Source organism: Trichomonas vaginalis, chromosome V, assembly GCF_026262505.1.
Source record: "Trichomonas vaginalis G3 chromosome V, whole genome shotgun sequence".
NCBI lineage: Eukaryota > Parabasalia > Trichomonadida > Trichomonadidae > Trichomonas > Trichomonas vaginalis.
The window spans coordinates 24342505-24366981 of record NC_067207.1 but is presented as its reverse complement, the minus strand read 5'-3'; the positions used below and the strand labels follow the sequence as shown (position 1 = coordinate 24366981).

Below are 24477 nucleotides of genomic sequence, written 5' to 3'. Positions count from 1 at the left end.
AACTGGGCAGGAAAAAATTTCTATTGAACTTACTCCAAGCAAAAATAACTTAGTCATTGCACCAACACAAGACCCATTCACTCTTACAGAAGTAGTGGGAACAAATAAAACGTCATTCGCCGACTTTTGCAAAGACAAAGTTGACTTAGACTTTGGTTTCTCAAACCTCAACACTGAAGTAAACTATTATTTCAATGCTGCTGGAACTGCTTGGGACCCAGTTAAGTTCACATGCGAAAATTTGAATGCAAGAGAATAGAAAGCAGACTTGCAGTCTATATGTTGGACCCAGATATTTCAAATGCTTTAGCTGCCAAATATATTGCAGTTCCACTTATGTTCCCTATACACCAAATATCTGTCAAAGACTTTGCAGGTGAAGTTGGAAACCAAAGTGCTGACCCAGGTGCAAGAACAGATATTGCCTTAACAACTGCAATGAAACATGCAGATACTCTTGTTTGTTACTGTTCAGACGAACTATAAATGACTATTCTTGTTTCTACAACCCCGGTATTAAATATCATATAAACATAGATGGCAAATATTATCCAAGAGAAGAATATTCTACAGTTGAGGATATGAGGTCATACAACTTGACATTAGATGCTATGAACTTTAACAACAACTTCACAACAACCATTAACCCTGAAATGCAAAGTTCTATTATGCCATATGTGAAAGTATGGACTCATACAGGAGGTCAAAAAACTCAATATACAAATGGAGACCGTTCAAACTTTTGGCTTGGCATTCCATTTGCTGACTCAGAAGACTTTATGGGTGGTATTTCAACTGTTGGTACAGTTCAAATACAATATACTGGTGACAGAGACGGTCCAGATGAATGAAAGCAAAGAAGTTTACAAAACCAATAGCACTTTTCACGGAAGATGCTCTTTTGAAGATTCGTTCGATGAAACCTGCTGGGGCTCCTCAGATTGGTAAACGACAGCTTCCATCGAGCAGATTTTGGCAGCAGGTCAGTAAGTTGTTCTTGAACTGACTTCTCTCCGTCAAATATTGACAGTACGCCAGTTTTGACATAATATTGTATTATAAACTTACCTTTAGAAATATCTGTAAGTTTTGAAGTTATATTTTTGTCTGCTTCAAGAACTTTCACCATTTCAGTTATACCAACTTTCTTTGCTTTATGAAAATATTTTGGTTCAGCAAAGACTGCTATTCTATAACATTTACCATTGTTTGTATAAAGAACTATTCTGTCAATGTATTTGTATTGTTTGTGTGTGTAAACTTTGTTTTGCTTCAATTCGAAGAGATACTCAAATACGTCCATCTTTTTTATTCTAAGTAAAATGTCATTTCCGAAAAATAGAAGCGTAAGTGTTTCAAAAGGTTTAATGGCGGTGGCAGATGTGAAGTTAAATTCACCAACTCAAACAAACAGTCAAAGTGTTATTGTCAATGTCAAAGAAAGAGATGTTGAAATGGGGAAACCATACGAAGACAAGATGGTATAACAATAGTTCCTGTAAAAGAACAAACATACCTGAAGTTAGCAGAGACTTAAGTTCTGTTGCAGATATTCGAAACGACTACCAACAACTGAAAGACAAACTTCAAACTCAGGAGAAGATTTGTCAAGCTTTAGGTATAATGTTAAACTTGGTCGAACACAACCCTGTAAAAGTGAACTCATATGTCATTGCACCTCATGAAGTTTTGAAAGAACTATTGAAACTTTTGACAGAGGCAGACGATATAAACATCAAAGAAATAGAACCCGACGTTAGTTGCTGTGGTGTTTCATATAATGTCATTGACAAGATATACGTTATGAAAGGAGGTGAAACGTTGAACTTAAAATATAGTTTCCCAGACGTTTATAAAAATATTTGACGACCACAACATTTCATTAAAATTTATTTGCTAAGTAAAAATGTCAAAACTTCTTGAAAGATGTTTGAAGAAAAATAATATAGACTTTATTTCATGTAAAGGACTTTACACACTTTTGAACGATATGAAAGACCCTGTTTTGTTTGTTCGTGTAGACAAAGGAAAGTTCTATGTCTTTACAAAATATTTGAACTTCTTAGACAGAGAACTTCAAGAAACGCCATGTGAAAGTTTAGATGAAGTTCTTCTCCACTTTCAGAAAAACTTTTAAATATATGTAAATGGCAGAAGACATAGTGGTTTATACTATTACGACTAAAAACCCTGAGTCATATAATTCTATAACAACAAACTTACAAAGTCCTCAAGGACGATATTGTAAACTGACCTTAAACACAATGACGACTAAAGCTTGTTTTGCTCTTTTGACACCAGAAGATTTTATTGTTGTGAATGGTAAAAAATACTCCTTTGAAGATACTTACTCAGATATACCACCAACAGGTTTTGTTGACTTATTTAATACTTTAGGTACGGGTGTAACATGTGCTGCAACTAGAGCAGGTTTCGTTATGTTTGGATGTCCGACTGAGTTTACTATAAACAATATGAGCTATAATACAAAACTTATATCTGGTTTTTACTACCAACAGTTTCCTATAACAGGAAAAGGTGTCATACAAGGAATGTCTATTCCATTGACTTTAAGTACACCTATTTTATATATTGTTTCAAACTTAGGTTCAAAGTGCTATTCGAATGTCGACAGAAACTACTATGACCAAAAGATACTTATGCGTATAAACAACACATTCTCTGCTGGTTTGCCTATTGTTCATTCGAATGCAGAATTTTCAACCTTAGTAAACTCAAACACTTTAGCAAACATAAACTTAACCTTAGTTGACGCAAACTTTGTTCCCGTAAAACTTTTATGTCCTATGTATATTTCTATGACAGCAGAAAGTATAGAATTGGAAGATGCAACCGGTGAAAGTATTGTATTACAAGAACAACTTCAACAATAAATAGCTCAAGAACAACTTCAACAACAAATAGCTCAAGAACAACAAATGCAACAAATAGCTCAAGAATAAAAAAAAATATTTTTTTTTATTTTTATAAAAATGTACAGAATAGATGTTTCAGATTTTTATGACTTCCAAACATTCAGAAATATGTGTCCATTTCGAGACTATAACAAAGCAGTCGAGAATTTGAAACGTTTAGTCATTTATGTCGACTCTGCCCCAGAATGTTATGTTATGAAAGAATGGGATGTAGTCTTTAACAAACCAAGAGCAACAATAGTTTCAGAACAAGAATGTAGACAGAAACTTAAGAAAATAAAAGTCGTACAAGTTGGCATGAAGATGTTAGATGCTTGGGATATCTTATTGTCAAAGTTAGAAGATTTTTCAGTTCGTGGTATAAAGTTTTATACACCTTCTCCAAACTTCTATTCTATCTTCACTGGATATAAATATGAACAAGTAGAATGGAAAGAAAATATTATAGAAGCTTGGTTAGACCATGTCAAAGAAATTATATGCAATGGAAACGAAAGAGTCTATGAGTATATCTTATGTTGGTTTGCAAACATCTTACAACATCCAAGTGCTAAAAATGAAACTGCTCTCATTATAATTGGAAAACAAGGAACAGGTAAGAATATTTTCTTTACAGATATCTTATGCAAACTGTTAGAAGGTTATTCGAACCCTAATATGACAAACTTAGAAAACATCTGCGGTAAATTTAACTCTTCAATAGAGAATATGAAACTTATAGTATGTAACGAACTTCAAAGTATAGATACAACAAAAGTTTTGAACTCAGATGCTTTGAAGAGTCTTATAACAGACAAAGTTGGAGTTGTTGAAAGAAAATATAAAGACCAAAGAGTTTGTGAAAATGTTGCAAATTTCATTATGGTTTCAAACAATGCTGTTCCGATGAAGTTAGAAAGTTCTGACAGAAGATATGTAGTTGTCAGAACGTCAGATTCTCATATGCAAGATACAGAATATTTTGACGACTTAGCAGAAACTTTGACATCTGACTTTTACAACCACTTGTTCTCATATTTTATGACATTAGATATTTCAAAGTTCAATCCAAGACAAATTCCACATACCGAAGAGAGACAAACATTGTTAGAAGCAAACAAGAGTGTATATGAACTGTTCATAGATGAAACTGACTTTGAGTGTTTAGATGAAAGGTCATTGTACGATTCGTATAAACAATATTGTCAAGAGTATGGTTATATGACAGCGTCTAAACGAACATTCTTGGCAAATGTCAAAAGTCTTTTAGACGTACAGAATGGTGTATATACAAAGAAAAATTTTTCTGAGTAAATTTAAAAAAAAATATTTTTTTATCCGATAGAAAAGATGACAAAATTCATCTCAGTAAACAAGTACATGTCAGGACTTAAAGAAGAACTAGACCCATTCACATATTTGAATGTTTACTTCTACCATTTTGAAAAGTCTTCATTCAGCAAAGTTTGGAACATCGAACCAGTTAAGTTTGCTATTGTGACTAAAAATGGTGCGAAATTTGAAGACTTAGACATAGAAGGTTTGTTAACAGTCAAAGAAAGTTTTGACAGAAGGTTCTCAAACCTTAAAGAAGGCAAAGCATACAAACTTGTTATACCTTATGAACCAAAGAAAGCAGACGACTATGAATATTATGAGTCTAAAGTTGTAGAAGTTCAAGGTAAATTGGGTAAAAAGATTTTAGAGTCTAAGCCAGTGTTTGCTCCTAAAGAGGAAGAGAACATTGACATTGACCCAGAAATGTTCTAAAAATAAAATTTTATTTTTACATGTCATTTCTCCCCTTCTCTGGAACTGGTTCTTTCTTCTCTTCTTCTACTTTCTTTTCTTTCTTTTCTCTCTTCTTCTTTTCTGGTGGAGTTATGTCAAACTTCTCAGAACCATATTTTTGTAAAAGTTCTTTGTCCTTTAATAGCTCTTCTATTCTGTTTTCTATTTCATCTTCAAGAACAGTGCATGTGTCTTCTTTGCATTCTAAGAAGTTTTGTTGGACTTCATCTCTCCAAGAGGCGTCATCTCTGTCAACAAGTCTGTCATTGACAAATTTTAAGACTTCTCTGCTTAATGTTTTATGGTTCTTGTCATATTCCCAGAAACAGAACTTTAGAACAAATTCACCTTTCTTGTTTACACTATGTAAGATTTTATGGTCGACAGATGTTTTGCTGTCGAAAAGCTTGTCTCGAATATAGATGGCGAAATCGCTAGACATTTTCAAAAAGATAAAAATTTTAATTTTTCTAAAAATATGTTAGAAAAAAAGTTTGCTGACATTGACAAGAAATTTGAGAATGTTTTAAACAAGAACAAGGGAATTAGAAAATGCTCAGATAAAACCCATACATGACAAGTTCTTATTTGCTCAGAATGGTATAACAGGTCTAATTGCACCACCTGGGTCGGGTAAGACTTTCACTTATCTTAAAATGGCTGCACAACAACAAGAACTAGATGAGAAGAACCCATTCTATGAGTTAGTTGTTATTTGTAGTACTTCTGGTCAATTTGACCAAACCGTCAATTCGTTCAAAGATATTATAAAAAAGTCTAAGTTAGTATGTATAAAAGACTCTGAGTTGTTAGATTGGATAAAGAAGTACCAAAGAAGAGTTTTGAAGTACAATGCTATAAATGAGTATATAAATTCGAAGTTTAAAGACCCAAATGAGGAAATGCAGAGAATATTAGAGAAGAAACACTTCAGAAACAAACAGAAAGAGATAGAATACATTTCGAAGAAATTGCAATCTTACGATTGGAAGACTTACCCTCACAGATGTCTTCTTATCTTAGATGATTTCGCCTCTCATCCTTTGTTAAAGAACAGAGAACAAGACATGTGTCGAATTCTTAAGAAGCTCAGACACTTAACATCTCTGTTGTCATTTGTGTACAGACAGCCAAGAGTTTAAGTAAGGATGTAAAGAGAATACTTACTGACATTGTACTTTTCCCCGGATTGTCCGAAGACGATTTCATGGAACTTATGAAAGAGTCCATGGCAGGTAAGTTTGACAGACATGAACTATGGGAGAAGTACAAAGTCATACAAGACCCTCATACTTCTTTCAGAATTCATATCTACGCGAACAAAGTTCAAATTGTAAAAAGTCAAGCGTAAAAAATGTAAGTGTTTTAGTCTTAGTCTGTTGTGGTGCTGGGGCTGTCGGTTCTTCTGGCTTTGGAATGGACTCGGTTGGTGGTACGTCGGACATTCGTTTGTGTCCTGTCGGAAGGAAGGACTTTTTCTGTCGGAAGGAAAAACTTTTTCTGTCGGAAGGAAAAACTTTTTCTGTCGGAAGGAAAAATTTTTTCTGTCGTTCGACCAAAAAGTTCTCAATTTTCGAAAATTTGAATGGTTTACGGACGGACAACAGGAAAATTTTTTCCAGTTGTCAGGAAATTTTTTTCCAGTTGTCGGGAAATTTTTTTCCAGTTGTCGGGAAATTTTTTTCTTGTCGGATGGAAGGACTCGGAATGTCGGATGGAAGGACTCGGAATGCCAGAAGGATTTGACAAGACAATTTACCATCTAGAGCTACCTGAGCCATCTGAAGTCAAGACCAAAAATAAATGGTTCATTTACTCTACTTGTTTGAAGTTGTCAAAATACTCTGTTATTTTTTCTTTCAGTAGCGGCAAATCTTCTTTGAAGGTAAGAATTGTACAACCTTTAATATCATAGTGTGTTTGAGGTAACGTATCTTGAACTATTTGTTTCACATCTTCATTTGGGGTCATTGAAATCGGTAAGTTTTCGCGATAGAACCAATTTCTGTCAGATTTGTAAATCTTAGCAAGGTCGTAAAAGCTTTTGTTGTTTCTTCTGACTAAATGCAACATAACCATATCTCTGTCTTCTTCATTTTCCATCTCTTCAGTATAAATCATATACTTATAGTTCTTTTCCTTTCCTTTTGGTACCGAACGTGGTATTCTTTTCTGAATGTTTTTATCTTCTTTCATCATATCTTCTCTCTGCTTTGTACAAAGTTCGTCAAGTAGCATAAGTATGTAGATTGCATAACGAGGTGAAGCCCACATTGCTATTGAACTAACTAGGAACTTATGAACATATATACCTTTTAGATGTGATGGTAAGTTTTGTCTGTCTTGGTACATCTTTTTAAGTTCTACATGTTCGAACTCACTGAGGAGTTCATGAGTGCTATTTAATTCAAACCAGTCGTCTGCGTGTTTAGTATCTGGAGCAAAACATGCTGTCAAAATACTTTGCATTTGGTACATGTCATCTTTGACCGAACGAATGAGACGGAGTTGTTTGTTTAACTGAACCCACTCATATTCTTCATTTATGGCTTCATGAACGATAGCAGTTGTTGTGTTCTCTGTTGTTGTCATTTCTGTCTTTACATACAAAATAAAAAAAATATTTTATAAAAAATTAGCGTTATTTTTTTATTTTCACAAAAGACCAAAAATAAACGCTTTACATGTATTTTTCAGCAACTTCGTCAAATAATTTTATAGCACTATCTATCTCATCTACTTCAAACGTTTCTTTACCTTTTATGGGAGCACCATACATTTTCTCAAACTTTTCAAGTAGTTCTGTTTCAGCAGCTCTCATATCGTTAACGAACACAACCTTAACTCTATTGACTATACTGTCATATCTTTGAGTTATATTATATGTTCTTCCTATCTTATATCTCTTTGTATTGAAGTCCTTCGGTTTCTGAACGATGTAAAGTAAGCCTTCACTGCAACGTTCCGTATCGAATGAACCATATGTTATGAAGTTATATCCAACAACTGGGTCTAACCATAACAAAACTATTGGTATAAGACTTTTGTCGATGAGATATGCTGCAGTTCCATAGAATCTTACCGATATCATCAGCTCAGGATTTCTTGTCAAAATATTCTGAGTAGAAGCATTTTTAACCCAGTCCTTTGCTTTCTTTCCAAATGGAGATAAAATGTCTGACAAAGAATATTTCTTGTATTTCTTTGAGTATCTTACGTTTAAATCACCAATTCTAACCACTTTGGTGTTATTGTCTATCTTTCTAACTGTTTCAAACTCAGTGTTTGTCATTTTCTGTTCTTACATACAAAATAAAAAAATAAATAAAAATAAAACTAACGTTATTTTTTTATTTTGTATAAAAGATATGATTTCAGGTATTTTTTTTACGAAGTGTCAAAGTTCTCTTCGTCAAAAATATAACAGTTATATAATGAAATTTGGTCATTTTTTCACGATTTTCATGAGTTTTTTGACGAAGTGTCAAAGTTCTCTTCGTAAAAATATAACAGTTATATCATGAAATTTGGTCATTTTTTCACGATTTCAGGGATTTTTTTTACGAAGTGTCAAAGTTCTCTTCGTCAAAAAAATACAGTTATATCATGAAATTTGGTCATTTTTTCACGATTTTCATGTGTTTTATGCAAGGCCGGTAAAAATCGGTCTAGAGAAATTTCACGATTTTCATGAGTTTTAGGCGAGTAAGATTTTCTATCTTGTATAAAAGATATGATTTCAGGGATTTTTTTGACGAAGTGTCAAAGTTCTCTTCGTAAAAATATAACAGTTATATAATGAAATTTGGTCATTTTTTCACGATTTTCGTACGGAATCTCTATCCTCGGTTTTTCGAGGGTAGCAAACATATGAGGAAATTCATGAAATTTGGTCATTTTTTTCACTGTTTTCGTACGGAATCTCTATCCTCGGTTTTTCGAGGGTAGCAAACATATGAGGAAATTCATGAAATTTGGTCATTTTTTTCAGCAAAAATATATTTTAGGTGGAACCAGGTCCCTCGGTCCCTCGGTCCCTCGGTCAACTAACATCTTTTTGAAAATGGTGACAACATGACATTTTGACAACAACACAGGAAATAAACTTCATCGTATATGCTTTGTCAAGACTTCATCGTATATGAGCGTAAATCAGACAAAAATATATTTTAGGTGCTACCATGCTACCATGTGCTACCAGGTCAACTAACATCTTTTTGAAAATGGTGACAACATGACATTTTGACAACAGTCCAGGAAATAAACTTCATCGTAAATGTTTTGTCAAGACTTCATCGAAATGAGTGTAAATCAGACAAAAATATATTTTCATGAGGGTCACCAGGTCCCTCGGTCCCTCGGTCCCTCGGTCAACTAACATCTTTTTGAAAATGGTGACAACATAACATTTTGACAACAACACAGGAAATAAACTTCATCGTATATGTTTTGTCAAGACTTCATCGTATATGCTTTGTCAAGACTTCTTCGTATATGTTTTGTCAAGACTTCAGGGATTTTTTTGACGAAGTGCAAAAGTTCTCTTCGTAAAAATATAACAGTTATATAATGAAATTTGGTCATTTTACTCAGCAAAAATATATTTCTACCATAAAGTTTTATAAGCGTTTTACATGGTATATGTTGTGATGGTTCATGACTTTAAACAGTTTTGTAGCTTCTATTTCTTCTGTCAGTATGTCAAAAGTTTTAACAATGCCGAAAGTTTCTTTATATTTCTTCTTGACATCTGAAAGAAGGAAATCGTCAGCTGTTGGATAGTTTTTGTTCAGAAATGTCAACATGTCCATTTTATCTTCTGCTGGTTTCTCTACTTCTTTCTTTAAGTCAGCATAGTCGTTTCGCATACGTTCTATCTCTTTGACGGAGTAGTTATATTTCCTCATTGCTGCTTTACATTTAGAACATTGTGGGTTCATTTTAGCATTGTATATTGAAACCTTACCTGCAAGTACGACTAAGGCGTAAATGGTTTTCTTTAACTCAAAAGTTGCGGGTTTTATTTGTCCGTTCCATACTTTACCTCTTCTATCTTTATCTCTTATCTGCCATACACATTCAGCAACTAACGAAACAAAGTTGTCGTAGGTCTTAAACTCCTCCGATTTATATATGTCAATGAAATATACCATATCGCAGTCTTTGTGGTTGCAATGAAATCCAAGAAACTCATAGTTACTCTTACGTATGAACTTCTTTATTTCTACTGAGTCAGTTGGTCTGACTTCTATTTCATCGAATTCTGGAATTGTAAGCTTTTGTTGTTGGATTTCAGGAAGTTTAGGTAAATGTTCCACCAGGTCCTGCATTTCATAAAGATATTGTTCATTTGTTTCATCTTTTGCAGTGCAATCTAAATCTCCTTGGAGAAGTTCCTGCTTTATCTTCTGGATTTCTGTTTCGAAAGTATATGAAGAAGGAATGAAGCTTTTCATCTCTACTAACATAGATGTTGGGTTCATGACTAACGAGTTTGGTGCTGTTGTTGCTAACATGTTCTTACAATAAAAATAAAAAATATTTTTTTAAAAAAACTAACTTTATTTTTTATTTCGGGAAAATTCAACGGGTGAAAAATACGGTGAACCAAAAGTGGCTCGACCTCAAAACAAGCATTTTGTGAAGAATATACCAACCGCCGGAATTCCGGCGGTTGCTTTTTATACAAAATTCAATGGGTGAAAGAATACGATGAAGTCATGACAAAACATTTACGAAGAAGTCATGACAAAACATGTATGTTCATGTTTGACAAAACATTTACGAAGAAGAAGTTTTGACAAAACAAGCATTTTGTGAAGAATATACCAACCGCCGGAATGTCGACGGTTGCTTTTTATACAAAATTCAACGGGTGACAAAACATGTACGATGAAGTCTTGACAAAACATATACGAAGAAGTTTATTTCCTGGACTGTTGTCAAAATGTCATGTTGTCACACTTTTTCAGAGAAGTTCGTTTAACCGAGGGACCGAGTGACCGAGGGACCTGGTAGCGCCTTCAGTTCTTCAAAACATATACGAAGAAGTCTTGACAAAACATTTACGAAGAAGTCATGACAAAACATATACGTTCATGTTTGACAAAACATTTACGATGAAGTCATGACAAAACATTTACGAAGAAGTCATGACAAAACATATACGATGAAGTTTATTTCCTGGACTGTTGTCAAAATGTCATGTTGTCTCATTTTTTCAGAGAAGTTCGTTTAACCGAGTGACCGAGTGACCTGGTAGCACCTTCAGTTCTTCAAAACATTTACGAAGAAGTTTTGACAAAACATGTACGATGAAATCATGACAAAAACATATACGATGAAATCATGACAAAACATTTACGAAGAAGTCTTGACAAAACATTTACGAAGAAGTTTATTTCCTGGACTGTTGTCTAAATGTCATGTTGTCACACTTTTTCAGAGAAGTTCGTTTAACCGAGGGACCGAGTGACCGAGTGACCTGGTAGCACCTTCAGTTCTTCAAAACATTTACGATGAAATCATGACAAAACATGTACGATGAAGTTTATTTCCTGGACTGTTGTCAAAATGTCATGTTGTCTCATTTTTTCAGAGAAGTTCGTTTAACCGAGGGACCGAGGGACCGAGGGACCTGGCTCCACCTAAACTTTATTTTTCAATACTTTTTCAGCACTTTTCCGTAGTTGTATATGAAAGACAATTCGAGATAAAAGTCATAGTACAATGGAATAATATGCTGCACACCATTTGTTGTGAACCAAACTTGAAAGTCAGAGAAACTGTTACTAGGTGGTTCGTAGAATTTAGAAGCAAAGTCATAAAAGTCCTTACCGATACATAGAAAACCATTGTTGCTTGAACTGAAACTTGCATGACACATAACATTTTGAGGGTCAAACACGTTTCTATAAACTGTCAAATCTGCTGGTGGAAGTATAAATTTAAATGGACCATCTGGTGGTAATGGTTCGTTCTGGTTTAGTAACCGAAGAAATTGTGCCCAAGAACGTTTGTCTACTCCCCAAAATAAAAACTCCGTATCTCTTGGAGGGTTAATTTCAATCTTTTGAAATGAAACGGTGGAGTTCATCTTGTCATATTCTAGTTTCAGATAGTATGTTCCATTTAGTAAAGAGTCGTATTTTTCTTGAAATTCCCAATAGTATTTGTTTATCTGAGTTTGAAAGTCATTTAGAGTTTTCTCAAGACTTTCGTCTGAACGAACTGTAAAGATTCTCATTTCGTCAAATTTTTCTATTAGACCATCAGAACCTTTATACTGCCCATGAAAATATACTGCGAACATAAATGCGTTAGTTCTATTTGAAAACAAAACTCTTCTAAATCCTATTGCCTTTGCATCTGAAGGACTTTGAAGCCAACGAATTGGATAGTCAAACCTGTACGCTCGGGATGAAATTTCTTCATCTGAAATAGTCCTACCAGCATTTGTAAAGATATAGTCTAACGGTTTTGTATCTACTACTTTTGTTCTTTGTTTTTCAACCTGAAGCATTTAATATATGTAAAAATATATTGTTTAAAATGGTATGCCATATAGCTTCTTGAATTTGTTAAGAAGTATTTGAACGCATTTTCCATCTGTATCTCTAGTGTTTACATAAGCATAGCCCGCCTTAGTAAAATATACTTGTAATTTCCTATAGTTTACGCCGGTATAAAAGTAGAAAGAGTCTTGTTCTTCGCTATAGTAGTAAAACTCAAACGTATGCTTGCCATAGTCTGTAATTTCAATTGTTTCATCTTCTAGTTCGTCGACAAATTCGAATACAATATCTCCAATTTTGCCTTTGTTCTTATTGTTTTCAGAACGAGTGACCCAACGTAAGTTTTCAAGTCTATTGTCGTTTCTTATACGGTTTATATGGTCTACAAAAGGTAAATTGTTAGGATTCAGTATAAAATGAGTTGCAATGACAACATGTTTAAAATATTGTTTTCCACCCATACTCATCATAGCATATCCGTTATTTCGCTCCCATTCGCTTAAAACTCTTTTTGTCTTTTTGTTTCTGACTTCAAATGACTCACAACAGTGAATTTCATATTTCTCATCTAACAAACAAGTTTCCCAACGGTCTTCTCCAACAAACTCAGCGTACATTTCAAATAAAATAAAAAAATATTTTTTTTCTTTACTTTACATAACCGCCTGAAGCCATAAGTCTTTGACGCCAACCCATACCAGCTAATGAAGGTTGACTTGGTTTAGTTTCCAAACTAAACTTTGGTTTTGGTTTATCTTCAGTTTTTGGTTTTTCTTCTTCTATCGGTTTTTCGTCACTTTTTGGTTCCTCTGACTTTACCTCACCTGCAGGAACAGTTGTGTTGTCAACATCTTCATAAATATCATATGCCATTTGTTTTTGTTTTCCTTTCAACTTTTTGTGTTTGTTGTAAAGTTTAGAATATTTCGACTCTAAGTCAATGAGATGTTCTATAATGAACTGTTGGTCAGTGAAGTAAACTTTTCCATCTGTTGTCTCGAAAGCTCCTTCAGACTTCAATATTTTATTTGTGAGAGTCTGTTTCTTTTTTGAGATACTAGCCGTTCCATTTCTATGAAAAGTGACTTTATAGTTAGGGTTTGTATTTCCAGACCTGGCACTTTCTATTATTGAATTTTTCTCTTCATCTGTAAGTTCTTTGACAGGTTTTGACAATGGTTCTGAACTTTTTGTTTGTGGTGTCAAATCTACCGTTTCAACTTCTTCGGTCATTTCATCTCAGTAAAAAATTTTAGTTTGGTTTGTTTTCAACTGGTTGTTGTTGTTTTTTAAGTCGGTCTAAAACTTCCTGAGGTATAGGAAGAACTTGACAAACACGTTGTGTAACTGCTGGAAGTCGACAAATCCATCTTGAACCCATTTGTCTCAATGCTGTATTGTTCATTTCATCTCAGTAAAAAATTTTACATTCCCCAAGTTTGAGGTGGTTGCGGTTGGTTATTGTTTACCCACTGTTGTGCATGGTTATATCCTCTGTTAAAGAATCTTTCACCTTGGTCCATATAGTGTCCTGCTTGGTTATAGTAGTCATTTGCTTTGTTATAATAGTTTCCTGCTTGTCTTTCCTACATTGTCCATCCATCCTTGAACTTTTCCTCTTGTTTCAGGATTTGGAATAAGATTTGTTGCATCTCGTGCTACATCCCAACCTTTCTGTACAGTTTGTATAATAGGTTGTGCTTTCTCTTAAGTATACCTAATGTACTCAAAATCTTCCTTCCAACTCCAAATACACCTCTGGCTATTGTTCCCACTGCGGGTAAAAATCTAGATGCAACTCCTGCTAACGCGCCAAATAAACCCATTTCTTATAGGATAAAAATGACGAATCCAAACAAGGACCCCTATGTTTCTAAAGCGACAAAGAAAGCACTCATGGTAAAAATCTTTAGTTCAACACCAAATGCTTGGTTTATGGATATCTTGGAAACATTCCGAGAGTTAGAACAGATGGACCACCATACTGGCTAATATTTGTCGGTCAAAACACAAGATACTGTGAAGCCATACCATTATGGTCCAAAAATATTTTAGATGTGAAAACTGCTTGACAATATTCGTTGACAAATACCATCCAACAAAACTATCGTCTGACTATGAAAGTTCTTTCAAATCAGACGATATTAAAACTATCTGCGTTCAAAAAATGTAAACCAATATTTCATTGTCGACCAAAACCATCTGCTCTTGTGTCATTGACGGTTGTATAAAAATGTTAAAGACTTAAACCAACCACAAGGTGGTGAAGCAAATGAATGTCATATGATGACAAATATAGACACTTCCCCAGGCAAAGATGAGACAAGTTTTAAATATTTACAATAACCGTAAACAAAAAGGTTTGGGAAACCACTCCCCCGAAGAAATGAAAAACAAACCCTGACTTAGAGAAAGACTATATATTTAATAATTAGTAAAAGAGACAAACAAGAAAGAATGCCGGGCTTCAAACTTCAGAAAGGTGACAAAGTAAAAATAGAAATACCTAACGCGACCCATATGAAAATACTATTGACTATGACAACAATGGGAACCCGACAGGTACTCACATTCGTGTTCGTAAAAATAGAAGAAAGTATACAAGAGAATATTATGAAGTTTTAGGCAAACATGGCAAAATGTACAGACTGCAAGCAGAAGATAAAACTACTATTGTCAGACCTCGTTTCAAACTTGTCAAAGTTCAAGGTGGTATACTTTCAAAGACAGTTCCTAACCAATATAAGACAACTCCTGACGAATATGCTAAAGAAGTTGAAAATGACGACTAAGCATTTCTATACCATGCGTAAACTGTCATGTAAGGTGGCATGTAGTCTTTACTTTGTCCCGTTGTTTGCGTATACCCTGAAACGCGATGTGTATGGTTTCCATCTCCCTGAGTGTTACCCCAGAAACAATTTATAGCAAACTGAACGTCGTCTTTCACATCATATCCTTTACCTTTTTTCATTGCTGACCAATCCCAAAATTTATGCTTATGCCAACCTGCTTGAGATGTACTTAAATCTATGTAGTGACTGTGTGCAGGTAAGTTTTCACCTGAAATCGTTTTACTTCCACCTGTTTCCTTTGAAGAGTTTGCACAATACAAAAACCTGTCGACTATTTGAGTCCAAGTTCCAAAACCAAGTACTCCTTCTGGTCTGGTAGAGTTCATTGACGTATAAATAGAGCCTATAGGATATAATGTTTGAAGTATTTCTGTCTTTAATGTTTGAAGCTCTGTTTTGTCTGCTTTCTTGTCATATAAATCTTGAGCAGTGAATTTAATATTATGTTCATCCTTCATGACATAAACATCTTTACATCTAATGTTTCTCATCGTCGTTATGTCGTCATCCGATGTTAAACCTTGTGGAAAGTTAGGAGGTTTACAATATAATGCATCCCCACCAGTTTCTTCAACCGTTCCTTCAATACTTTCTATAGCAACAGTTGTAAAACTTGTATGTGTATGAGTCTTATTTGCTTTCTTCTCTAACTCATCGTTAACATAAGTTTTATCTGCTTTAAGGTCTAAACATCCTGAAACCCATCCTGTATCGGCTTTAGTTTTTAAAATCTTCGATGTTCATTCATGGTACCAGTCAACCCTTTCTTTCATTTCGTTATCTTTTTCATCCACATATTCCTTATCCGCCTTCTTCACTAACACACTAGCCACCCATCCCTTATCTGCTTTCTTTTCAAGGCTAACGTTTAAGTCTGTTATTTCAGATATAGAATGTGTATGAGTCTTTTTAGAATATTCGTTTTCAGCTCTTGTCACTTCACTTGACATTTTATTGTCAACATATGTTTTGTCTGCTAGTTCAGGATGAGTATGTTCTTTTGTTGCATAAGCATTGTTAGCTCTTTCTTCTTCTTTTGCTATTGCATCGTCTACATATTCTTTGTCAGCTTTGTTGTCAACATCTGCTTTCAAAAGAAGTTCATTTATAGGTTTCTCGTTTAAAGTTCCTTTTGTTGGATTTATACAGACAGTATGGTTCTTATTGTCTTGAAATAGAAACTCATCTGTCATTGGGTTTAATGTCAGTTTTAAGTTTCCTTCTTTCAATGACTCAGATATCTTAGAATAGTTTGAAAAGTTTGTTGTGTTCTTATTTAGAGCTTGTATAATGAGTTGTCGGTTGTGTTGTATTTCTCTCATAGACGCTGTTTCATTTGACATTTTTATTCTAGATAAAATATGCTTTCAATAGAAAAAGAAAATTCTAGAGTTGCTACAACTAAACCATTAGATGAACTTTTTACCAATGTAGGTCAAAAGTTTGAGACAGAGACCGTAAAGCATGAAGGCTATCGTTTTGACTACCCGTTAAGATGGTTAAGAGACCCATCCGTCACAAAAGCTATTGGCTTTCGTAGAATGAAGTTCATTTCAGAAGCCATACATGGTTTCCCATTTACAGTCGGTTTTGAAGTTCGATACTATAACAAAGAAAAACGTATGTATGAGAAATTTGAACAGGGAAAACTTTTACAAGTGAATTTGCTTGTAAACTTAGAAACAACTCTTCAAGCTTTTCAAGAAAAAATAAACGATATCTATATCGAATATGCAAACCAGTATAATATTGACGAAGGAGAGTACCATCTCGATATTATATATGACAGGAAAAATGCAACTGTTAAAATCAATAGAATAGAAGACCTTGGAGAAAACGTTTATATTTCTACAAAATATAACAACTTGGCATGGTATAGATTTATGAGGATGTTAAATCAGCCTGCAGCATATCCAGTACACCCGGACTTTTATGAAGTCGAAAACCCTAATGGAACATATGAAAATGTTTTCGACCAAGATGCTGTGATAGTTCATGCTTCATTTTCTGGCGCCCAAAACTCTTTTTTATGCTTGGCAAATGACTTTTACGAAAAACCTACAAAGCTATATGAACCACCAAGTGGAAGTATTTCAGACTTTCAAGTATGGTTTACAACAGATGGAAGAAAAAGAATAATTCCATTATACCATGCGTTTTACTTAGAACTTAGTTTCATATACAACTACTATCGAACGGTAAAAATATAATTTTTTAATACGGTTGAGGTGTTGGATTTGGTTGCCAACTAGACTGTGGTGTAGGTTCAGGCTGTTGTATAACAGGAGCTTGTTCTTCTGGTTCAGGGTCTTTAGGTATAATACCAACGAACTGACCTACTCTTTTACCAATATTTTTGACACCGTTCCAAATTCCTCTTCCTACGGTTTTTATTCCATTCCATATACCTCTTCCAACTCTTCTGAAGAAGTTTCCAATACTACTGAAGAAACCCATTTACTACGTGTAAAAATCTAATGTCCACCTAGTCTCTTACGTTTCCTTCTGAGTTCCATAGCATTTTTTAACTGGAGCTCATACATTCTGTTTCTCCTCTGGTAGAAAACATATTCTGGGTCAACTCCTGTGTTCGCGTCATCTGCATAAAGTTGTTTATATCCCACTTCAGGGTTTGTATAAAACTCTTTCCATCTCATATTTGCATACCATGGTGGTAAGCCTAACGCAGCGTCATTTGACATGGCAGTTTGCATTTGTACATCTGTTGACACTTGACCATAGTTTGCCATTGCAGTTTGTATTCTAACTTCATTTGGAATATTCTCTGGGTTTGGTTGTCCAGGTTGCTGTGCATTTGCTAAGTTCTGTGCGTCCATTTAATATTAGATAAAAATATCTCTTACGAGTACATATACTGGACATTTGCAGGCATTGGTTCATCTTCATATTCTCTGTACCTTTCTGCCACGTCAAATAAATAAATGACACAATGGAAAAAACCTAAAACAAGTAGTCCTATTTCAAACCACATTTACTTACTAATAAAATTTCTTTGTTATGACACTTTCTCCGGTTTATAGGACCTCTCTCATATTCTATCTTGTCATATCTAAACTCATAGTCATGTATGTCCTCTAACCATCTCATAACGGTTTCCAAACCACTTTTATCGGATGTAAAGTAAAAGCATGGATGGTTATGTATAACGTCTAAAGTTTCTAAAGAGTCTCTCAAAGTCCAGTTACTTGGTATTGAAAATCCCATGTGTTATAGAACGGCGGGTCCACTATAAAGAAAACATTTTCCTTGTCTTTATATTTTTTCATACAACTCTGTCCAATGACATCTCACAAACTCTATACCCTCAATATATTTTTTCTATGTCCTCTTTGAAAACATTTGTATAGTTAATATTAAAACATTTGACATAAGTGTTTTCAATGTCATGAACTCTTATAGAACCACTATACAATAGTCTAGCAGATATACTATCCCAGTCTATATATTCTGCTTTTTTCAAAACCTCTCTCACAATATTTTTCTTATCTAATGGTATACGTTCCATCTTACCTATAGGTATCTTTTCTTTTAACTCTTTCAATATATTGTTTGTATCTGGTATATGTTTGAGACGGTCCATATAGTTGTCGAAGTCATTGCATATAATCTTTGAGTCTGGGAATATTGTATGGCACAAATGGGATATATAGAAACTTCCACCGAACAAATCTACAAATGTTAGACCATTCGGTAGTTTCTTAAGTTCTCTCAATAGAATATCTTTACATCTCTCATCTTATTTCCAAAAAAGAAGGGTAACGTGGTTTTGTAAATTCATTTTATATAATATAATAATAAAATGTTTTTTCCTGAAAAGTGACAGAAAAGGCTTCTCAAAGTATACTTCCTTGGAACGCCCGTAACTTTTCCTGTAGCGACGATAGACCCTTACTTGTCCGGACAAAGTTATACTAAACATCTTCAGGGCTAGAGGGCACGAAGTGCCTGGAGGCCCCACTACCTTTTTTTTTTTTTTTTACAGATAATGGTATTATATTGTTAGGATCTTTAAGTCCCAAATAATAAATATAGAAATTATGAGATTTATAATTGGAAATTATTTCATTTTTCAAATGCAATGGGTGTAATATTGTCAAATTAACATTAGAATCAAATGCATCATATCCAATTGTTATTTCCGATGATAATAAAATAATACAATAAATCTTTCTATCAAATTGAAACGCTCTCTCACCAATATATAATGCATTACTTAAGTTAACAATTCCAGATAAATTTAAACAAAAATAAAATGCACCTTTACTTATTGTGATAAGGTTCATGAAAGAACAGTTTACTAATCTACGACAACTTGAAAATGCATCAGAATCGATCGATAAAATATTATCAGTAACGTGGGTGATTTTTCACCCAGCCGTAAGGGGCTGAACTTTTGAGAGTTTTACATGGCATTTGCCGGCAAATGCCACGTAATTTATTCTCAATTATTTCCCAGGGGTTGCCGGTGCATTTACCCTAAAATATTTGAGATAACTTTACATGGCATTTGCCGGCAAATGCCACGTAAAACTCTCAAAAGTGTGATCCTTATGGCTGGGTGAAAAATCACCCACGTTATTAATTAAACTTTCAACACCACAACATTCGAATGCACTATTATTGATTTTTGTAAGTTTCCTACAATCAAGAGTTCCGCTCAAATTATAACATTTATAAAATGCCTGTGTTCCAACTGAATGAAAAATAAATTTTTTGAATGATCCAAGCATATTAAAACATCCAAAAAATACTGAATTATTAATTGATTTAACGCCACCAATACAAATTAATTCATTTAAATTTCTGCACTCAAAAAACGCAGACTGACCTAAAGATTCTAGATTTGGAAAATTAATTGATCCAAATAAGTTTTCACATTCCCTAAATGCATCATCTCTAATTATTTTAACGTTAGGAATATTAATTATTCCATTCAAATTTTTACACGATGAAAATGCTCTATAGCCAATTGATTCTAAATTAGGAAAGTCAATTGATCCAGTAATTTTTAAACTAGAAAATGCAATGTCATCAATAGTTTTGATATTTGGAAAGCTCAAACTACCATTCAAACTTTTACATCCAATAAATGCCCACGGACCAATTGATTATATTTTTGGAAAATTAAGATTTCCGATGATATTTATACAATTGACAAAAGCAGAATGATTAATTGATTTAATATTAGGAAGATATACACTTCCATTTAGTTTATAACAGAAACCAAAAGCATATTCTCCAATTGACTCTAAATAAGGAAAGTGAATTGATCCTGTCAAATTATAACAACAATTAAATGACTCATTACCAATTATTTTCACATTTGGAAGATTTATTGTTCCATTTAAATTACAACAGAACGTGAACACACCATTACCTATTGACTCTATGTAAGGAAAATCAATAGATCCTATCAAATTACGACAGCTACTAAATGTAGAAGTACCAATTTTTTTTATCATCGGAAGATTTATTTTTCCATTTAATTTATAACAGCGAAGAAATGCAGCGCCGCCGATTGATTCTAAAAAAGGAAAATCAATTGATCCTGTCAAATTAACACAGTCACCAAATACACCAATACCAATAGTTTTCACAATTGGAAAATTTAAGGTTCCATTTAAATTAGAACAAAGACTAAATGCGTTATCACAAATCGACTCTAACTTAAGAAAATTAATCGAGCCTATCAAATTTTTACAATGATAAAATGCTTTATTACAGACTTTTTTTTCATTGGGAAGATTTAAAGTTCCAGACAGATTTATGCACTCATAAAATGCCTTTTCGCCAATTTCTATTATATTAGGTGGAAAAACAACTTGGGTAAGGTTTTTATGACCAGCAAATAAACCAGTAGGAATTACTTTAATATTAATGAAATTTGAGAGATTTGCAATATCAATTAGATCTGGTAAAAAGGATACCTCTGTAATGATTTCATTTTTTCCCTCATTTTGAATAGAACATATTTTATTCTCAAAAATTCCTGATATAGTTGTATCAGTTATATTTAATGTGCAGATGGTCATCGATTTTCATTATTTCAATAACTCAGAAATATCTAAGAGATATTATATATATATTAAGGGAGCATTTAAATCTTTGAAAGAATTTCTATACTTTGTCAACCAAATAATCAATATTCTCTTTGAGTGAAGGAAATGTGTGCGACAATAGGTAAATTACTTAAAATTAACCATTCTATTGAAATATACCGAATGAATTAAAATGAAAAAACCTTAAATGATCTTATCAGACATTGGCAGATTATCCTTGCCCATTATCCTTAAGACAGATTTCGGCAAGGATGATATAGTATACTTAATTAACTATATCACAATTCCATTATTGAATTGATGCATAATTTTTTAATGTTCGATAAAAATTTTGATTATGTTATTTTAAACATGAGAATATAAGAATTATTTATTTAGTTTTAAGTCATCTATCATTCTATTATACTTTGTTAAATCAGTTTCCTTTCCTTCTTGGTATATCTTCCTAAACTCATCAACCAATACTCCGTATCTATCAAATATATTCTTAAGCTCTTCTTTCATGTGGTGAACAGTATCCTTTAGAATTCCCATCTTGCACAAATAAGCATCATTATTTATTGCGACATCACACATTGATTTTGCGGCACTTGGAACTAAATCATCAAACTTATCATTCTTAACAATTTCTACCAATGATTCGCAAGCAATATCGCAACAACAGAAGTCAGATGTAAATGGGAAATCAACTAAAACATCTTCAATGTCTTCAGTCATTGCATCAGCACCTAAAGCACATAATTCTAAAATAGATGTTCCAAGGGAACTTCTCCATGGACCAGATATTTCTTCTGTTTCGTACCACATGTTGATTAAATGTGCTGTCAATAGATCAATTTCAATAGACTCTGTGTAGATCCTTACAATGCACATCATTGCTCTCAATATTCTACTGTCATCAAGTGTTTCATCCGAACTCAAATTCGAAAACAAAATGTCATAAAATCGTTTGTATTCATCTCCAATTACATCGAATTCGACTAACTCAGCAATGACATCTGTGAAACAAGACATCATGCTGAATTTAGACAAACTAAACCATGAACAAATAGTATTAGATACTTCCGATTTGCTTTCTTCATTGTATTTAGCGTAATTTGCCAAAAATGACAAAATTCTTGTTTTTTCATCAGAAAAAACAGCAAAACCATGTGCATTAAAAACAGGATGTTTCATTGACATGAAAGATATATAAAGTGGATGAAGTAGGGATTCATCAATCAAGTAGTTATTCATCATATCGATGATAGAATCCAATATACAATTCAACTTATCATTCTCACAAACAACGAGAGATTGATCAATCAAAATTTGGAAAATGTCAAAAGCAAATTTCGAATCATCAGGATATTCTAAGTTTTCTGCTGAATTAACGCTGACTTCGTATAATAACTCAGGATCTTTGATATTCTTGATCATGTCTATACATTTCTCAAGACATTTGTCGTTCTTAAGTAAGCAACAAATCAAAATTACTGATGAAATTGAAGAAGGATAAATTTCAGCAAATTTCATGATTTGATTCATCCTTGATTCGCAAACGTCTTTTGCGAGTTCTTCTTCGCATCTAAGACAATAAGAAAGGTTTTCTAACGCGTATTCTATCATTACATTGTTATTAAACAACTTAAGAATGTAAGGAATGTAATCTTCAGCGCAAGGAGCGAAACAATCGCAATCAAACAAAGAAGTTCCTGAAATTAATGATAAACAATTTCCAATTTCACGTAAATCCTGGGATTTCAACAATGTTAAATAAGCGAAATCGTAAATCGCATCAATAGTTAAATCCTTAGATATAGGTGTCTTCAAATACAATCTAAACAAATCAAAAATACATTCTTTGTCATTAGAAATTTTGTAATAATGATTTGCTAAGTCATAAACAGATTTTTCATGATCAAACAATCCTGATTTGATCAAACTCTTGATTGTATCTATAGATAGTTTGTTGGGGAGTGTTCTAATGACAAGAGAAATCACTTTGGAAGGAATTGTAAGTGAATAATATTCAGAATGATCTCCAATGTTTTCAAGACATAAAAGTCCAAATGTGTGGAATAATTCATCATCAGAAATCAACAGTTCTTTGAGAATTAAATAGAACTCTTCTTCATCAAAGTATTCGGAGATGAATGGACAATAAGGAACAAACAACGCCATGGCTGGTTTGTTTGGTAAACTGTCTAAAAGTTTGGAATAAATGATTTCAAGTTTTTCATCAGGAATAAACTCGTTTTCTTGCGAACAAAGATATGTAATGATATCTAGTACAAATGATGAATATGTTTCATGTGTCTCTATCAAGATAAGTAGTTTAGTAATCACAATTGACAGTAAATCAGTGTTTATGATGTGTAAGAATGGAATTATCGGTTTTAACGAGTCAAAATCATTGGCTGATAGTACGATATTGGAACATGACTTGGAATTAAGCTGTGAGATACTTGGTAATGACTTAAATAGCTCTGCAGTTGTAGATACACATGATGAGATACGCTGAGGGAGATTCTTGGAGATATTGATGATCGCTGACCACATGTTGTCGAATAGTTCAATGTTGTCATCAAAAATACGACTGTTGTTCATGTTATTAAGTAAAATTATTAAAGAAAGTTGTAATCTTGGATCTTGGGAAGCCATGTAGTTCGTAATTGCATTGTATGCTTTGGATAAATGGGCTTCATCATAGAATGCTTTGAGTAATGATGTGATTTTGATGAATAATCTTCCTTTGTGAGTCGTAAATAGGGATTCTAGAATAAAATCAATAAGTTCTGGCCAATTAAACTCTTCTGTCCTGAAAATATTAGATGTAAGTTGGACAATTGTTGATGAATCTAAGTCATCTAAATTTGTTTTGCTGATTTCGATAAGTGAATTTCGGATTAATGATTTGTTTTCTTGATTCTGGGTGGCATATAGTGAAAATAGACTCTTGTTCATCAGAAAAACAGTTCCATTGAGATAAGATGCATCAGAATTTGAACATTTTACAGCAAAATCATGTAAAGTAGCAGGAGTCTGCCTCAAAGATATCGATTCTACATCAATTTTTTGTGGATCTTTACTTTTGAGGTAGTTTCCAATAGTTTCAGCATCATCCATCGTTTATTTACATCATGCCTTAAAATTTTATTATAATATGCATATCGAATCAAAGAGCAAATACATCATATTCAAAATTCGATTTTTTTATCATTTCAAAATCTTGAGAATTCGATTTCCCGAGATCAACCTACAATGTGCCTAGTATTCATGACAGTTGGGTAATATCAATGTAAAACTACTTAAATTTCTATATTTCAAGTTGTTGCTCTCT

General features: G+C 33.4%; 18 protein-coding genes and 1 pseudogene across 19 annotated transcripts, besides 1 other annotated feature; 5 read left to right on the top strand and 14 right to left on the bottom strand.

The window, feature by feature from the left end:
• Window positions 1-19074: part of a mobile genetic element that runs on past the window's edge.
• TVAGG3_0394490 (uncharacterized protein) lies at window positions 2148-2894 on the top strand (the record flags this gene model as incomplete). Its single annotated transcript, XM_051232424.1, has 1 exon — window positions 2148-2894. The coding sequence occupies one exon, from the start codon at window positions 2148-2150 to the stop codon at window positions 2892-2894; it is 747 nt and encodes a 248-aa protein (XP_051102154.1).
• Window positions 2994-4229, top strand: TVAGG3_0394480 (uncharacterized protein; the record flags this gene model as incomplete). Its single annotated transcript, XM_051232423.1, has 1 exon — window positions 2994-4229. The coding sequence occupies one exon, from the start codon at window positions 2994-2996 to the stop codon at window positions 4227-4229; it is 1236 nt and encodes a 411-aa protein (XP_051102153.1).
• TVAGG3_0394470 (protein of unknown function, DUF4108 family) lies at window positions 4266-4685 on the top strand (the record flags this gene model as incomplete). The annotated part of the gene is made up of 1 exon (XM_051232422.1): window positions 4266-4685. The coding sequence occupies one exon, from the start codon at window positions 4266-4268 to the stop codon at window positions 4683-4685; it is 420 nt and encodes a 139-aa protein (XP_051102152.1).
• On the bottom strand, window positions 4702-5148 carry TVAGG3_0394460 (uncharacterized protein; the record flags this gene model as incomplete). Its single annotated transcript, XM_051232421.1, has 1 exon — window positions 4702-5148. One exon carries the CDS (start codon window positions 5146-5148, stop codon window positions 4702-4704), a length of 447 nt encoding a protein of 148 aa, XP_051102151.1.
• On the top strand, window positions 5363-6057 carry TVAGG3_0394450 (annotated as a pseudogene). Its single transcript has one exon. A coding segment is annotated over exon 1 (695 nt).
• TVAGG3_0394440 (KilA, N-terminal/APSES-type HTH, DNA-binding family) lies at window positions 6660-7298 on the bottom strand (the record flags this gene model as incomplete). The annotated part of the gene is made up of 1 exon (XM_051232420.1): window positions 6660-7298. A coding segment is annotated over one exon (639 nt), but the record flags the coding sequence as incomplete, so codon positions are not given.
• Window positions 7387-7938, bottom strand: TVAGG3_0394430 (organellar and viral DNA polymerase type B; the record flags this gene model as incomplete). Its single annotated transcript, XM_001324008.2, has 1 exon — window positions 7387-7938. A coding segment is annotated over one exon (552 nt), but the record flags the coding sequence as incomplete, so codon positions are not given.
• TVAGG3_0394420 (organellar and viral DNA polymerase type B) lies at window positions 9326-10222 on the bottom strand (the record flags this gene model as incomplete). Its single annotated transcript, XM_001324007.1, has 1 exon — window positions 9326-10222. The coding sequence occupies one exon, from the start codon at window positions 10220-10222 to the stop codon at window positions 9326-9328; it is 897 nt and encodes a 298-aa protein (XP_001324042.1).
• On the bottom strand, window positions 11368-12228 carry TVAGG3_0394410 (uncharacterized protein; the record flags this gene model as incomplete). The annotated part of the gene is made up of 1 exon (XM_051232419.1): window positions 11368-12228. The coding sequence occupies one exon, from the start codon at window positions 12226-12228 to the stop codon at window positions 11368-11370; it is 861 nt and encodes a 286-aa protein (XP_051102149.1).
• Window positions 12253-12837, bottom strand: TVAGG3_0394400 (His-Me finger endonucleases family; the record flags this gene model as incomplete). Its single annotated transcript, XM_051232418.1, has 1 exon — window positions 12253-12837. One exon carries the CDS (start codon window positions 12835-12837, stop codon window positions 12253-12255), a length of 585 nt encoding a protein of 194 aa, XP_051102148.1.
• On the bottom strand, window positions 12869-13453 carry TVAGG3_0394390 (phage tail repeat-like family; the record flags this gene model as incomplete). Its single annotated transcript, XM_051232417.1, has 1 exon — window positions 12869-13453. The coding sequence occupies one exon, from the start codon at window positions 13451-13453 to the stop codon at window positions 12869-12871; it is 585 nt and encodes a 194-aa protein (XP_051102147.1).
• On the bottom strand, window positions 13473-13625 carry TVAGG3_0394380 (uncharacterized protein; the record flags this gene model as incomplete). Its single annotated transcript, XM_051232416.1, has 1 exon — window positions 13473-13625. One exon carries the CDS (start codon window positions 13623-13625, stop codon window positions 13473-13475), a length of 153 nt encoding a protein of 50 aa, XP_051102146.1.
• Window positions 15009-15752, bottom strand: TVAGG3_0394370 (phage tail repeat-like family; the record flags this gene model as incomplete). The annotated part of the gene is made up of 1 exon (XM_001324006.2): window positions 15009-15752. A coding segment is annotated over one exon (744 nt), but the record flags the coding sequence as incomplete, so codon positions are not given.
• On the bottom strand, window positions 16000-16418 carry TVAGG3_0394360 (phage tail repeat-like family; the record flags this gene model as incomplete). The annotated part of the gene is made up of 1 exon (XM_001324005.2): window positions 16000-16418. A coding segment is annotated over one exon (419 nt), but the record flags the coding sequence as incomplete, so codon positions are not given.
• On the top strand, window positions 16437-17285 carry TVAGG3_0394350 (uncharacterized protein; the record flags this gene model as incomplete). The annotated part of the gene is made up of 1 exon (XM_001324004.1): window positions 16437-17285. One exon carries the CDS (start codon window positions 16437-16439, stop codon window positions 17283-17285), a length of 849 nt encoding a protein of 282 aa, XP_001324039.1.
• On the bottom strand, window positions 17290-17532 carry TVAGG3_0394340 (serine threonine-protein phosphatase family; the record flags this gene model as incomplete). The annotated part of the gene is made up of 1 exon (XM_001324003.1): window positions 17290-17532. One exon carries the CDS (start codon window positions 17530-17532, stop codon window positions 17290-17292), a length of 243 nt encoding a protein of 80 aa, XP_001324038.1.
• Window positions 17550-17912, bottom strand: TVAGG3_0394330 (uncharacterized protein; the record flags this gene model as incomplete). Its single annotated transcript, XM_001324002.1, has 1 exon — window positions 17550-17912. The coding sequence occupies one exon, from the start codon at window positions 17910-17912 to the stop codon at window positions 17550-17552; it is 363 nt and encodes a 120-aa protein (XP_001324037.1).
• Window positions 19075-20204: 1130 nt separating the features above from the next.
• On the bottom strand, window positions 20205-21128 carry TVAGG3_0394310 (surface antigen family; the record flags this gene model as incomplete). Its single annotated transcript, XM_001324001.1, has 1 exon — window positions 20205-21128. The coding sequence occupies one exon, from the start codon at window positions 21126-21128 to the stop codon at window positions 20205-20207; it is 924 nt and encodes a 307-aa protein (XP_001324036.1).
• A 387-nt stretch (window positions 21129-21515) lies between these two features.
• Window positions 21516-24272, bottom strand: TVAGG3_0394300 (armadillo (ARM) repeat-containing protein family; the record flags this gene model as incomplete). The annotated part of the gene is made up of 1 exon (XM_001324000.1): window positions 21522-24263. The coding sequence occupies one exon, from the start codon at window positions 24261-24263 to the stop codon at window positions 21522-21524; it is 2742 nt and encodes a 913-aa protein (XP_001324035.1).
• Between the last annotated feature and the right edge of the window lie 205 nt (window positions 24273-24477).